The sequence below is a fragment of the Lolium perenne genome, chromosome 7 (genome assembly GCF_019359855.2).
Source record: "Lolium perenne isolate Kyuss_39 chromosome 7, Kyuss_2.0, whole genome shotgun sequence".
Classification (NCBI taxonomy): Eukaryota; Viridiplantae; Streptophyta; class Magnoliopsida; order Poales; family Poaceae; genus Lolium; species Lolium perenne.
In genome coordinates, this window is record NC_067250.2 from 234,197,374 (window position 1) to 234,211,124 (window position 13,751).

At 49.0% G+C, this 13,751-nt stretch overlaps 1 protein-coding gene across 2 annotated transcripts; it reads right to left on the reverse strand.

The window, feature by feature from the left end:
- Positions 1 to 9,255: 9,255 nt before the first annotated feature.
- Positions 9,256 to 11,777, reverse strand: LOC127313968 (arogenate dehydrogenase 2, chloroplastic). Of its 2 annotated transcripts, none has more exons than XM_051344438.2 (7): positions 11,301 to 11,775; positions 11,052 to 11,220; positions 10,655 to 10,822; positions 10,472 to 10,554; positions 10,291 to 10,360; positions 10,102 to 10,176; positions 9,256 to 9,833 (listed from the first exon to the last, which is right to left on the reverse strand). In XM_051344438.2, exons 1-7 carry the CDS (start codon positions 11,699 to 11,701, stop codon positions 9,612 to 9,614), a joined length of 1,188 nt encoding a protein of 395 aa, XP_051200398.1. In that variant the 5' UTR covers positions 11,702 to 11,775; the 3' UTR covers positions 9,256 to 9,611. The 2 variants fall into 2 exon arrangements, with proteins under 2 accessions (XP_051200398.1, XP_051200399.1); XM_051344439.2 differs by having other exon boundaries at positions 9,669 to 9,833; positions 10,098 to 10,176; positions 11,301 to 11,777.
- Positions 11,778 to 13,751: the final 1,974 nt, after the last annotated feature.

Below are 13,751 nucleotides of genomic sequence, written 5' to 3' on the forward strand. Positions count from 1 at the left end.
GCTAAGTACGCCACCCCGGCGAATCTTCAGAGTTCAACTCCTGCAGCCAGCACAGCGGATCAGATCAGTACCATACTGAGAGATCAGTTCGGCATGGTGCCGAAAAGGAGGGCAATCGGCTATTCCAAGCCGTACCCCGACGACTACGAGATGATCCCGCTACCACCTAAATATCGGCTCCCTGATTTCTCCAAATTCAGTGGATCAGATGGTTCCAGCTCCATCGAGCACGTAGGCCGATATTTGGCACAACTAGGACCGGCCTCAGTGTCGGATCAACTACGCGTGAGGCTCTTCTCACAGTCCCTCACGGGATCGGCTTTCGGGTGGTACACCTCGTTGCCACCAGACTCGATCCGGACTTGGAAGCAGTTGGAAGAGCAGTTCCATATGCAGTACCATTCAGAGGCTTCCGAGTCCGGCATTGCCGATCTAGCACACCACGTCGAAGCGTGGAGAACCGTGATGTAATACATTCAGCGCTTCAGGAATCTTAGGAACCGATGTTATTCGGTTCGTATAACTGAAAAGGAAGCAGTCGAGTTGGCAGTAGCGGGCCTCGCAACACCGCTCAAGGACATGGCCTCCCAAGCAGACTATCCCTCACTGGCGCACATGGTTCAGAAACTGTCGGCATATGAACAGCGCCACCCGGACCTGTACCAGGACAAATTCAAGCGTGCAGTAGTCCTGGTCGATGCAGAGGAAGACGAAGTTTCTGCGGGAGATCAAGAGGTAGCAGTGGCTGAATGGACTCGGGGAGGAACCCCCGTGTCCTGCAAATGGGTAAAGCCACCAGGCCCGCCCCGGGGGTTTGATTTTGACGTGACCAAAACTGAGCAAATCTTCGACCTCCTGCTCAAGGAGAAGCAGTTGACGATTCCCGAAGGTCTCAAATTCCCCACGGTGCAAGAGCTGAACGGAAAGCCATACTGCAAATGGCATAACTCGCTCTCCCATGCCACCAATGACTGCAGGGTGTGGCGTCAGCACATCCAAGCGGCGATAGAAAAAGGGCGTTTGATTTTCAATCACTACGCCATGAAGGTCGACACCCAGCCCTTCCCCGCCGTTAACATGGTAGAATGCACTTACCCTGAAGGTTGCCAGCCAGGGTCCTCGTTCAGCATCAACATGGTAGGACCTGGGCATCACTCTGGCAAAGATGGAGACGAGGGCAGCTGCTCTCGTAGCAAGGACACAGAGGAGGCCGCTCCACGCGATCGGCTCCGTCATGATGGCAAGCGCTACGTCACAGAGGGAGAAGTGAAGAACATGAGATATCAGCGACCCCTCTCTGATCACCTCCTCAACAAGTATGTGAGTCAGTATGACCGACGCCGACGATCCAGTGATGATGATGAAAGAGATCGTCTGGCTCGAGAAGCCAGAAGATATCGTCGGCATGATCACGATGAGGAGGAACACGAGCGCCGTGCCAAAGGAGAATCAAGGGAGCAAGATGACAACGACAGGCACTGGGACTGCCCCTTCTTCAGACACTGCTGGGATTCAGGAATGAGCCGATTGCCCACAATCGGCAATTGCCCAGAATGCAACCAGAAGAAGAAGGAGACAGCCAACGTGTCTGTGTTCAGGCGCTTAGGGCCTCTCCCGCCACAAAGCAAACGCGCTGAGTCCCCTCGGTGGGCAGATCTCGAGGATTCAGAAGACGAGGGACAAGAAGAAGAAAACAGGTACCACCGTCCAAGGTGGTGCCCTGATGGACTCAGCCGTTCCCAAAAGCGCAGGGTTCAGCGATTGCGCGGCCTGGAGGAAGCCGAAAGGTTATACTTACATACGCTAAGGAAGGCACGACCTGATCTGGCTGCGAAAGTTCAGCGAACCCTGGACGAAGAGGGTCGTTCACGGAAAATGGAGTGGCGCCCCAAGCAAAGGAAAGCCGATGATGAAACATCGGCTGGCACAAACATGGTGTTCATCCTCCCTTCGGAGTTCAGTGCTCCGGGATTAGACGAGGCACCTGTGGCACAACTTGACTGCGGCCCACGACCGGTTATCTTTGAGAAGCCACGAGAAAGAAGCTACAGACATCTGAAGGCCCTGTACTTGCGAGGTTATATCGATGGGAGGCCTGTAAATAAGATGCTGGTGGACACCGGAGCGGCAGTCAACATCATGTCGTACTCTATGCTACGTCGGCTGGGACGCTCTAGCTCAGATCTAATCAAGACCAACGTGACATTGAGCGATTTCAACGGCCAAGCGTCTGACGCACAAGGTGTTCTGAACGTAGATCTGACCGTAGGAAGGAAAACTATCCCTACAACGTTCTTCATCGTCGATAGCACGAGCACTTATGCTGTTCTGCTAGGAAGAGATTGGATCCACGCCAACTGCTGCATTCCCTCCACGATGCACCAATGCATAATACAGTGGGATGGAGATGAGGTAGAAGTCGTCCTGGCCGATGACTCAGCCGAAATTTCAACGGCTGGCATGAACGCATGGGAAGCAGCAGGCCAAGAACCCCTCTCAGGTATCAACTTGGACGACTGCGAACGCATCGACGTGACGAAGGGAAGGGTTAAGCTGGTTTTATCCACTGGCCTGACCATGTAGCTGAAACAAAGCGATGAGCAAACGTGGCAAGGCTGATCCTTGTGATCGGCCCCAAAAATCTATGAAGGGACGTTACAGAACCTTCAGTCAGCGCTTCAATCAATATGGAGGCCGATCCCAGCAATCGGCCAAAATTATCCTCACCACATGTTCTACTTGTGTTCGTCCTTGATCCTATCGGAGCCGATGTGCGAATTACAAAGCCGATATCTGCCATTCCCTGACAGATTCGGCTCGGGGGGCACCTAAACACGATGAACATGGGAATAGGTGCAGGAAAACATGGATACAGTGAAACATTGGGGGCCGGTTAGGAAAAATCGGCCAGTAAAAAAAAAAAAAAATTTACAGCCGATGCGAGACATCGACTTTAGAACTGAGAAAGGAAGCCGATGCGCAGCATCGACTCTAGTACAATCATACGAGGTTTACCGGATCTCCACCAAGTCCAGAAGGGGTATATCAGATTTCTAAGGAAGAAAGATGATCGGCTTTGGCGCATCCTCTTTGACATTCTCGCCTCGAGTAAGGCTCGGGGGGCAGCAGGCCTGGTAGATGCTCTGTTCAGGAGCCGATTGGGGTACCATCGGCTGATCTTTCATCACAACCTTCTTCACAGATGATGAGTGTTAAAGAAGACCATTAGGTTTGGTTGGAAGAATTTAAAGGCTTCCCTGAAGATTCTACATTATCCACCAGATTTCAAAAATCATCAGTTGAAGAATGGAAGGGTGAATTTTAAAGGACCGATGTGTTGCTATCGGCTCATTACGCATTGGCAAAGGGGACAAATCGGCAAGGTCAGTATGAGAGGGAATCGGCTAAATTAAGCTCAAAGGAAATCGGCAAAATCAAATTGGGAAAAAGTTCTTCATTGATAGGCGAGATTTCTTACATAAAGAGCTGATTGCTCTCAAAAGGAAGTACTAGGGGGTACATTGCCCCATCTACTACTACTGGCCCTATACTAGAGGTCCTATCTACGGGCCGTCACTGCCCTCGTCGTCGCCGTCATCGCCGCTGTCGGCGCTGCTTCCGGCGGGCTCGTCGTCGCTCCAATGGCCGCCGACCGGGCCCTCATTGTCCTCGTCCTCTTCATCAGCGTCATCGTCGCTGTCGAAGTCGCTGAGGTTGCCCGGCCAGGGGCAGAACCGCTTGGCCGGCGGCTCGTCGGAGGAGGTGTCATCCTCCTCCTCTTCCTGCTCCTCCTCCTCCTCCTCGGAAGAGGTGAAGTCGCAGGAGAAGCGATCGTCATCGCTCTCCTCCTCTGTTTCCCCGTCGGCGAGGAAGCGGAGGTCGCTTTCCCCGTCGGTCAAGGACTTATCGTCCTCAGACCAGACGGAGAAGTCATGGCTGGACTCCTCCCCAGCTTCGATGGCGCGGCGGGTGTTCGCCGCGTGGACTTCCTCCTGGGTCGGCTCCGGCGTCGGCTCACGGGAAGGGGAGGACTGGCTAGAAAGATCCGATGGAGCAGAGGAGGAAGAAGACATGGTGGCACCGGAGGGCTTTTGGAGTGCTAATGCGAAGAAGATGTGAAAATAAACTGTGCGGAGCGGTTAAATAAAAGGGGATATAGTGGAAATTTAATGCCACAGCAGTTTTCGAGGAAGTGGTGCCTAAAAAAAAAACTGCCAGGTCACGCGGAGAAGTTGAGAAGGCAAGGCATCATGATGACGGATACTGCAACGGTTCTGCCACGACATGACCCAACGAAAGGAAAACAGAGTGATTTTGGAATTACCAATTCCAAAACCAGGGGGGCATGTGTTATCACCAGAATTTGACCGAGCCAGAGGTGGGCCGCGATCAAGATGGACTTGAAGAATATACATGGAAGAATTACGTGAATCGGCCTGTTATGATGAGTTTGGGCTAGTTTGCCTTTGTATCTGTAACATATTAGGATACGTGTCGGTTAGTTAGAATTTTACCCGTGCACGGTTAGGTGCACGTCTAAGTTAGAAAGTCCCCTGGACTATAAATATGTATCTAGGGTTTATGGAATAAACAACAACCAACGTTCAACCAACAAATCAATCTCGGCGCATCGCCAACTCCTTCGTCTCGAGGGTTTCTATCGGTAAGCAACATGCTGCCTAGATCGCATCTTGCGATCTAGGCAGCACAAGCTCCACGTTGTTCATGCGTTGCTCGTACTGAAGCCTTTTTGATGGCGAGCAACGTAGTTATCATAGATGTGTTAGGGTTAGCATAGTTCTTCGCGTAACATGCTATCGTAGTGCAACCCTTGCATGTCTAGCCGCCCTCACACCTATCTTAGGTGTGGGGGCGGCACCCCGCTTGATCATTATTTAGTAGATCTGATCCGTTACGGTTGCTCCTTGTTCATCAAGGATTAGTTTAATATCTGCAATAGTTAGGCCTTACAAGGGGCTGGAGGATCCAGCGGCACGTAGGGTGTCGTTCGCTAGTCCTAGACAGGATGTTCCGGGGATCAACCTCGTGTTGGTTTTTAGGCCTTGTCTAGGATCGGCTTACGATCACTGTGCGTGGCCGCGAGGCCCAATCCTGAGTAGGATGATCCGATTATGCGGTGAAAACCCTAAATCGTCGTAGATCTCATTAGCTTTATCTTGATCAAGCAGGACCACCATATATTCGTGCACCTCGTACGAATCATGGGTGGATCGGCTTCGTGAGCCGATTCACAGGATAACCTGAGAGCCGATCGAGGCTCGTATTTAATGTTTACGTGTATGCCATGCAGGAAACTAAGCGAGGCATCTCCATCACCTTCCTGACCAGGTATAGGTCAGGTGGCACGCCCTTGCATCAGCATCGGACGTGTGACCAGAAGGCTTTGCGGGCCGTCGCTCGGAGGGACCTCGGCCAGCCGCAGCCCTAGGTTGTTCCCGGCTCTACGGTGTTGCCCGTCGCTGCCCGCCGGTGGGTTTCGGACGTCAACAGGTATACCACCCAAAAGCTGGTCCTGTGAGAGATTGCGCAAAAAACCTTACACGTAACGGGTCTGATGCTGAAATCATGCCCAACTGTGCCAAATATCGGCTCACATTCTCAATTGAGCTAGACCCTTCTGATCCATTGAACTTTGAGAACTCAGGGAGCCGATACTTGGGCGGCAGCGGAATTAAATCATATTCGTTGGGGTACGGCTTGGAATAGCCGACTGTTCTCCTCTTTGGCAGGATGCCGAACTGGTCTCTCAAGATTGTACTGATCTGTTCCACGGTATGAGCTGCAGGGGCTGAGCTTTCATGACTTGTTCCGGTGGCATATTTAGCTAGCCACGCCTGTTTATCGGCGTCCGCTCCAGAAATCCCTCCTGCTGCAATCTGGTTCGTGCGCGCCAAGTTATTGCAGTCCGGCACGTATGTGCACACGTACCCATGTGGGATTTCTTTAGGCGGCTCATGCAGGAATTGGTAATCGCCAGGATCGCCTCCAATCTTGTAGACGACGTATGCCGGCGAACCTGGTGGCTCTGGGGCTGCAAGCGCGAATGGCAGCTGCGGTCTGGTTTGGAACGGTATTTCTCCCTGGTGAGTCCCTAGGGCAGGCCCTGACGGAGAGTACTGATGCTTCATGATTTCCTGAACCACGCGAACCGCAATGCGCTCGAAAGCGTTCACCAAGCTCTCAGAATGACGGTGTAGAGAATGAGCCACCATGTAATTAACTTCCTGGTGCAGAGCTCTGGTGCGTTCCTCTGAAGGGATAGATAGATCTACTTCATCGAGAACGCCTTCGGGTGAGAACCCTTTCCACCTAATGCCATGTTTACGGGTCCTCTCGAAAGAGCCGATGAGATCGGCTTCGAAGACAGCTATAATATCATCATATTTCTTCTTGTGCTCCTCAGGCAGATCTTCGTACGTGATTGGTGCGTCCGCCATCTCAGCTGTAGATGTTGACGCAGTTGCTGTAGAAGGTCCCACCGAGCGTGCCAGAATGTGTTGCCTGCCAAAACCCACCGGCGAGCAGCGACGAGCAACACGAAGAGCCGGGAGGCTCCCAGAACTGCTGGTGGGCCCTGCTCCCTCGGGCAACAGCCCGCAAAACTCCGGCACACGTCCTGGCTGTTGCGAGGGCGTGCCACCTGACCTATACCTGGTCAGGAAGGTGATGGATTGCTTCAATTAGTTTCCTGCATGGCAGACATGTAAACATTAAATCCGAGCCTCGATCGGCTCTCAGGTTACCCTGTGAATCGGCTCAAGGAGCCGATTTACCCATGGTTCGTATTAGATCTACGATAACATGAGGATCCTGCTTTATCAATACTAAGTTAAACCGATCTACGATAGTCTAAGGTTTTCACCGCATAACTGGAACGTCCTACACGTAGTTGAGTCTGGCAGATACGAAAGATAACAGAAAACTAGTCCTAGAAGAGGCCTAAAAACCAACACAGAGTCGATTCCCGGAACAACCCTTCTTGGATCGGCAAACCATACCTTGCACACTACTGGATCGTTCAACCCGTTTGCAAGGCCTAACCATGCGGATATCAAACTAATCCTTGGAGAGCAAGGAACAACCATAACGGATCAGATCTACTAAATAAAGACTAAGCAAGATGCTGCCCTTACACCTAAGATAGGTGCAAAGGCAGCTAGATATTTTAGGGGCAGCATAATTAAGCAAACATACCAGAAAAGTATCGATGTTAGCCCTAAAACATCTATGATAACAGTATTACTCGCCATCAACAAGGCTTCAGTACGAGCAACACAAAATAACGAATAAACTTGATACTGCTCAGATCGCAAGATGCGATCTGGGCAGCATGACGCTTACCCGGAAGAAACCCTCGAAACAAGGGGTGGCGATGCGCCTAGATTGTGTTTGTTGTGAACGTGATCGTCCTCCTTTCTCAATAACCCTAGGTACATATTTATAGTCCGTAGACTTTCTATCTTTGGAATAAACCTAACTGTGTACGAACTAAACTCTATCTCTTAATTCTAAACTAAAACGTAATCTACCATAATGTACAGATACACGGGCAATCTAGCCCAAACTCTCGTACGAGGCCGATTCAGAAATATTTTATGTGCATATCCTCTAAGCCCATCTCAATCACGGCCCATTTGGATTTGGCTAAAATCCGGCGGTAACAGTTCTACCTTGGAGATGCTGGATATCCATGCCGACCTGGAATTCTACCTCCCTTCAGGAAAACAACGTACCACCTCAACGAGTTCTCTGCGAAGCACCGACCTATGAATGCGAGAGAGTTGTTCAATCTGAGACACTCAAGCCTTAGAGTCACCATTGAGAGGACCTTTGCTACATTGAAGAACATGTTCAAGGTCCTTGACCAGAAACCGTTCCACACGTTTGACACTCAAGTAAAGCTAGTCCTTGCTTGCTGCATTTTTCATAACTGGATCCTAGGTTGGGGCGAGGATGAGTTCTTCGAAGAGGTTGTCACTTTTGATGAAGTAGAGACCGGCCATGGCGTGGACGCATGCGACAATGATGCCTGGAAGGTGAAGAGGCAAGAGTGGGTAGACGCAATGAACTACCATTCGTAGTAGCTAGGGACGATTTTGTGAACTGCTATGCTTCGTAAGTTTGCAACTATCACGAACTGTGATTTATGTGTGATGGGAGGTGAGAGCATGGTAAGGCTACCCGTTATAGAGAAGAGGTAACCTTAGGCATGCCTGGATGGTACCAAACATGCCTAATCTCATCTCCATCGAGATTTCGGGTTGCCTGCAGGCAAACAAACATAAAGACCTTTTCGGCCCAACCAATGCAGCCCGACTTACCAAATAACATGCCAATTTCGGCCCGTAGCTCATTCTAGACGCGCAAGCGCAAGTGTGCTTGCACCACTGCGCCAGTGAGCCAGGAATTGGGCCCAGGCTACCAAACGCGCCCCTAGTGTTTGCTTGTCTTTGCTTGTTTCCCGCTAGAACCAAATCTCTAAAGAAACCATTTGTTAAATGATACAACTTTAAAGTACTTATCTCTAAAGAACTAACAATTTGTTACAATACAACTTCAGATAAACTGTGATTTATGATAAACTTTCATTCGTAGTAGCTAGGGAGCATCGTGTTATGAACTACCATTCGTAGTAGTAGCTAGGGATGATTTCATGAACTGCTATGCTTCGTAAGTTTGCAACTATCATGAACTGTGATTTATGTGTGATGGGAGGTGAGAGCATGGTAAGGCTACCCGTTGTAGAGAAGAGATAACCTTAGGCATGGCTGGATGGTACCAAACATGCCTAATCTCATCTCCATCGAGATTTCGGGTTGGCTGCAGGCAAACAAACAAAAAGACCTTTTCAGCCCAACCAATGCAACCCGACTTACCAAACAACATGCCAATTTTGGCCCGTAGCTCATTCTGGACGCGCAAGCGCAAGTGTACTTGCACCACTGCGCTAGTGAGTCAGGAACCGGGCCCAGGCTACCAAACACGCCCCTAGTGTTTGCTTGTTTCCCGCTAGAACCAAATCTCTAAAGAAACCATTTGTTAAATGATACAACTTTAAAGTACTTATCTCTAAAGAACTAACAATTTGTTACAATACAACTTCAGAGAAATGCTATTGTACCATTCAGTCAGTTGAGTTTCATTCGGTTCGAAAAGACTGCAGTTCAACGAAAATTGATCAAACTTGACCAAACACTGGCACGAATCTTAAAGCACCGTATCAACAGCTAAGCATTAGATCAAAGGAAATAAAAATAAAAAGCACACAAACAATAAAGATCCTGATAAAATTAAAATTACATCTGGGACTTCCGATGTTGTCATCTTTACTCCTCTACTCTTGGCATATTTACAACAGTCACGAAACAAACATGAGTAAGATCACATACATACACTCTTTACAACATTACAACAGTGAGAAAGATACAGGCTTTAACTTCTGGAGCAGACTCAGATATAACATTTAGAGCGGATTGCAGTGCGACCGATTACCCCAGGCGACACTGTAATGACGGCCACATCATCGACAATTCCATCATGACATCACGATTGCTGCCACCCGATTGAGCAGCTCGAGATTGCTTCGTGTGTTATTTTGCTGTGCTGAAAGCCGCTTGGGAAAATGTATGTACATCAGCAACCTGAGATATGTGATTCGTCTCTTCTGCACAATTGTTCCGGGCTTCTCTTGGTCTCAATGAAGGGGCCCCTGGGACGGGGACCCTCTCTACAATCTGCTTTCTTAGCACATCATGGAGCCTGCCATACAGCATCTGCTTCACCTGCTCAAATGCCCTGTCCAATTTTTCCATCTGGACATAATATTTTCGGAATTCAGCATATGTTTTAGCACACTCTCTTGATGAACAATATCATGGCAGAAGTTTCACAAGAATTGCTGGTATGCATGCCACTAATGTACGGCATTAGACAATGTGGATGTGGTTTCAAGATTGATTGTGGAACACATACCACAATGTACGTCATTAGACAATGTGGATGTGGTTTCAAGATTGATTGTGGAACATTAACTAGCACATAATTTCAGAAAAGGACAGTGTGTCGTATGAGCGTACTTGCCTGCTCCGTGGCATTTACATTGTACATGAAGAGCCCATAGTATAGATCAAAACTGTCGCTTGCTGTGTTCTTCGTCTGCAAGAGGTTGCAGGCAAAAATGCCATAAATATGATCAGTTAGTTAACAAGCTCTCAAAAATGAAAAAGGCATCAATTTTTCTTGTCTTTACTCAGCAGTCACACAGCTTACAAGTTGCAGGAGGGTCTCGTAACCCTTGGTGTTGATCGGTGTGGACTTGAGCTCTAGCTGCGCCAAGACCCTGCACTAATCACATAAGGTTAACATTTCAACTTTACCAGATGTAGTATTGGCCTACTGGGTATTATAAGCAAACACATGGAGGACACAATTTGTTGGCAAAAGTATCCACCTCCCAATGGTGTGTGTGATGAACTGACTTCCCGCTGCGTGCCGATCATGCTCTGCACATGACATCTCCTCCATTCGACATCCCTACAAGCAAACAGTTACCTTCACATGCTTCAGTAACTCCCCCATGAGTTGCTTCTTCTGAATCCTGAATGAAATAGACCCGGTCGACCAATGCAATTACCTCTCTCTCAAAGATGCTCAAGAACTGCTCGCACTTGGCATTCTGATCTCCTTCCTCCGCAATGCGAACCTTGTCGTAGACGAAGGGGAGCGTGTTCCAGCCGTGCTTTCCGCTCTCCGGCCCGAACATGGGGTGCGTGCAGACGATCCCGAACTCCGGCGGTAGGATCTGACGGTGTGCCACCAAACAATCACCAAGTCAGGCTAATGAACCGGAATTGATGGTACACTCACATGCCCCCAACAATGTATTGGTCCCGTATGTTTGGCAACGAGACGAATTATTGGGTATTTCTTTCATTCAAAGTTGGCACCAAACTCTGCTCCGTTCCAAAAGTTCAGAGCTTCTACGCAGTAGTATACTGTAGTATGTTTGTGACCACGCTTTGCAGCCGTACCTCGAGGAGCAGGTTGCGGGGGAACTGCTTGACGGAGAGCACGTCGGCGACGATGGTGTCGGGACGGAGCTTGCCGAAGGGGATGGCGCGGACGACGGCCTCGGTGGAGAGGATGGAGCTGCACACCAGCAGCACGTCCGGCTGCTCCTCGCACAGGGCATCCAGGCTCCTATTCTCAGCACATTTCGCACCGTGAGCGCCTTGGCATCCGGAACAACCGGCGGGAAGATGGGTTGGCTGGTCGGTCACCTGAAGAAGCGAATCCCGTGGGCGGAGCAGTAGTCGGAGTAGTCGGATCTGGAGGAGGCCAGCACGGCGTGGCCCTGCCGCTGGATGCCCCTGGCGATGAACTGCCCGAAGTTGCCGAACCCGATGATCCCGACACGGAGCGCCGGCACCGCCCCGGGCTCTGGCGGGTTCGTCGTCGGTACCGAAGGCTCCTCGTCGGTGCCGGCGGCGGCGCACTGTTCTTGCTCCTGCTCGGCGGGTCTCGCGGGCTTGGGGGTCGCGGCGACCGGTCTGATCGGCCGGAGGTCAGCGAACGTGCAGAAGTCGGGGCTGAAGCGGCGCAGCAAACTGGGTGTCGAGGCGGCGGCGGCGGTGCTGCCGCCGGCCGGCGAGTGGGCGAAGTGGCGAAGGGAGGAAGCCATTGATCGATCGATTAGTCGTTACCGACTTTTTTATGGTGAGCTGACGCGAGGAGTTATGAGGTGTATCCCAGGCTAGCATCGCGATGCGGAATTTAGTGGTGGTAGCTAAGTGTCAGACGGAACTTAAACGTCACTGCAATTTTATCAGAGCCAAATAAGCAGGATTAAAATACTACGGAGTACCCCCAACTCATAAACTTATTTAAATTTTGCTAAAATTTAGATATATATATTCAGAGTCTTATATACATCTGAATCTAGACAAATCATAGATAACTTACATCACACAGAGAAAGTAGTACAGTATATTTTTACTTAGTTGAAAAAAAAAAGAGCTCATACAATAGCTGATTTTATCACGTGCTTCTTAAAGTGAGCAAACATATTGCTGAAGCATAAAGCTATTTTATAGTGGAAATTTAATTTGGCTCCTGGGTGCATATGTCCCTCTACCAAAAAGTTATATTTAAAATGTCGAAAAAATTTGACAAAAAATTCTACATGTATATCTTTACTATTAAATTGAAATAGGTGGCTGCCTGGTGTCACAAATGGGCCAAAGAGTGTTTTTGCTAGGCCCAATATAACCTCCACTTAGATCGCCCCGGATAACCAGGCCCACGATCTATGTAGTCTCCAAACCAACATATTCGATTGGAATCCAGCAGCAAAGAAAACCGACCCCACGAAAGGCCGTTTGCCCCGTCACCAATTTTAGTCGCCACGTTAGAATCGGCAGAGGAGTACCAGGCTAGATAGCCATCTGCAGACCTCCATGGGCCAGGCCGCTGTTTCTGGGAGCTCTTCCTTCAGCAAATAGTATTCGTCTTCTTCACCTCCTGCCGAGGCGAGCGCCGCCACCGTCGATCCCGCGCCACCCCGACGCACCTCAGCATCCCCCGTGAAACCGGTCAGAGGAAAAACCTTCCGGGCAACTCATATCTTTCCGAGGCCTCTGTTCCGTCGGCCCGCGGTGGCCGTATGCCGCACAGTGTTCCCGGCCATGTTGTTGTCAGGTGCTTGGGCTGCACAGGCGAGCGCAAATGCTACGGCCAGCTGTTCGTACATGCACTTGAGCGATGCTGATCAGCTTAAGTGCACATTGATACGACTATGGCGGTATGGCGAGCAAGCAATTCACATGGCCACCACTTGCTGCACTCAGGTTGGCAAGATCAACTCTGATCTTAACCCGTCAGGAGAAGAGCTACAATTCTCAAAAAATAAGTCCATCTCTTTCTTTACACAAGTGCAAAACTACATAGAGTGAGATCTGAGTTTGATCTCATCGTAGCTTATTTTTCCTGAACCTGTATATCTTCTTCCACCAGCCATTGATGGATGTTGAGTGGGAACCAATGCTAGCAGCAGCTGGAATGGGTCGAAACTAAGCCATGCCATACTTCATTGGCATATATACGGGCATTTCATGATAAGATGGCTTGCAGTCTCGGTTTCCTGATCGCGTAAGTGCAACTATCTTGATGAGGCCAGCCTCTACATGCTAATCTCTTTGTCGTCAAAGGGCGGCTTTGAACTAGCAACCATATGAATAATTTATTTGAAGTACTGAAGTTTTCGGGTTATTGCTCTCTATGTGTTTGTTGATCTGACTACAAGAACTGAAATATTTTGGTGTTGTTTCTTCATATATAAGAGTAAATTCCTTGATTTTCTAGCATCATTACTGCTAGATTTTAATCTATGTTCTTCTCATTTAGTTTACTCATAGGTAAATCAAAACTATGGAGAACAAATGAAATGATGGCATGTCAAAATAAAGCTGAAAATGAATTTTAGATGATATTGTTCTGATATACACTGTTCATACTTGATTGCTAATTATTTATCCGTTTCTTTGTAGGTCAGAAAGAACCCTTACTGCCTAATTAGTAAAATCATGCAAAATATCAGTTGTCCATTTCATAGTCACTACGTGCTAAAAAAAAAATTTAAATGTGAGATCGTGGATATCTGATTTCAGTTGTAAAATAAAAAGACAAAATAGCTCAATACTCTCATATATTACTCCCTCCGTTCCTAAATATAG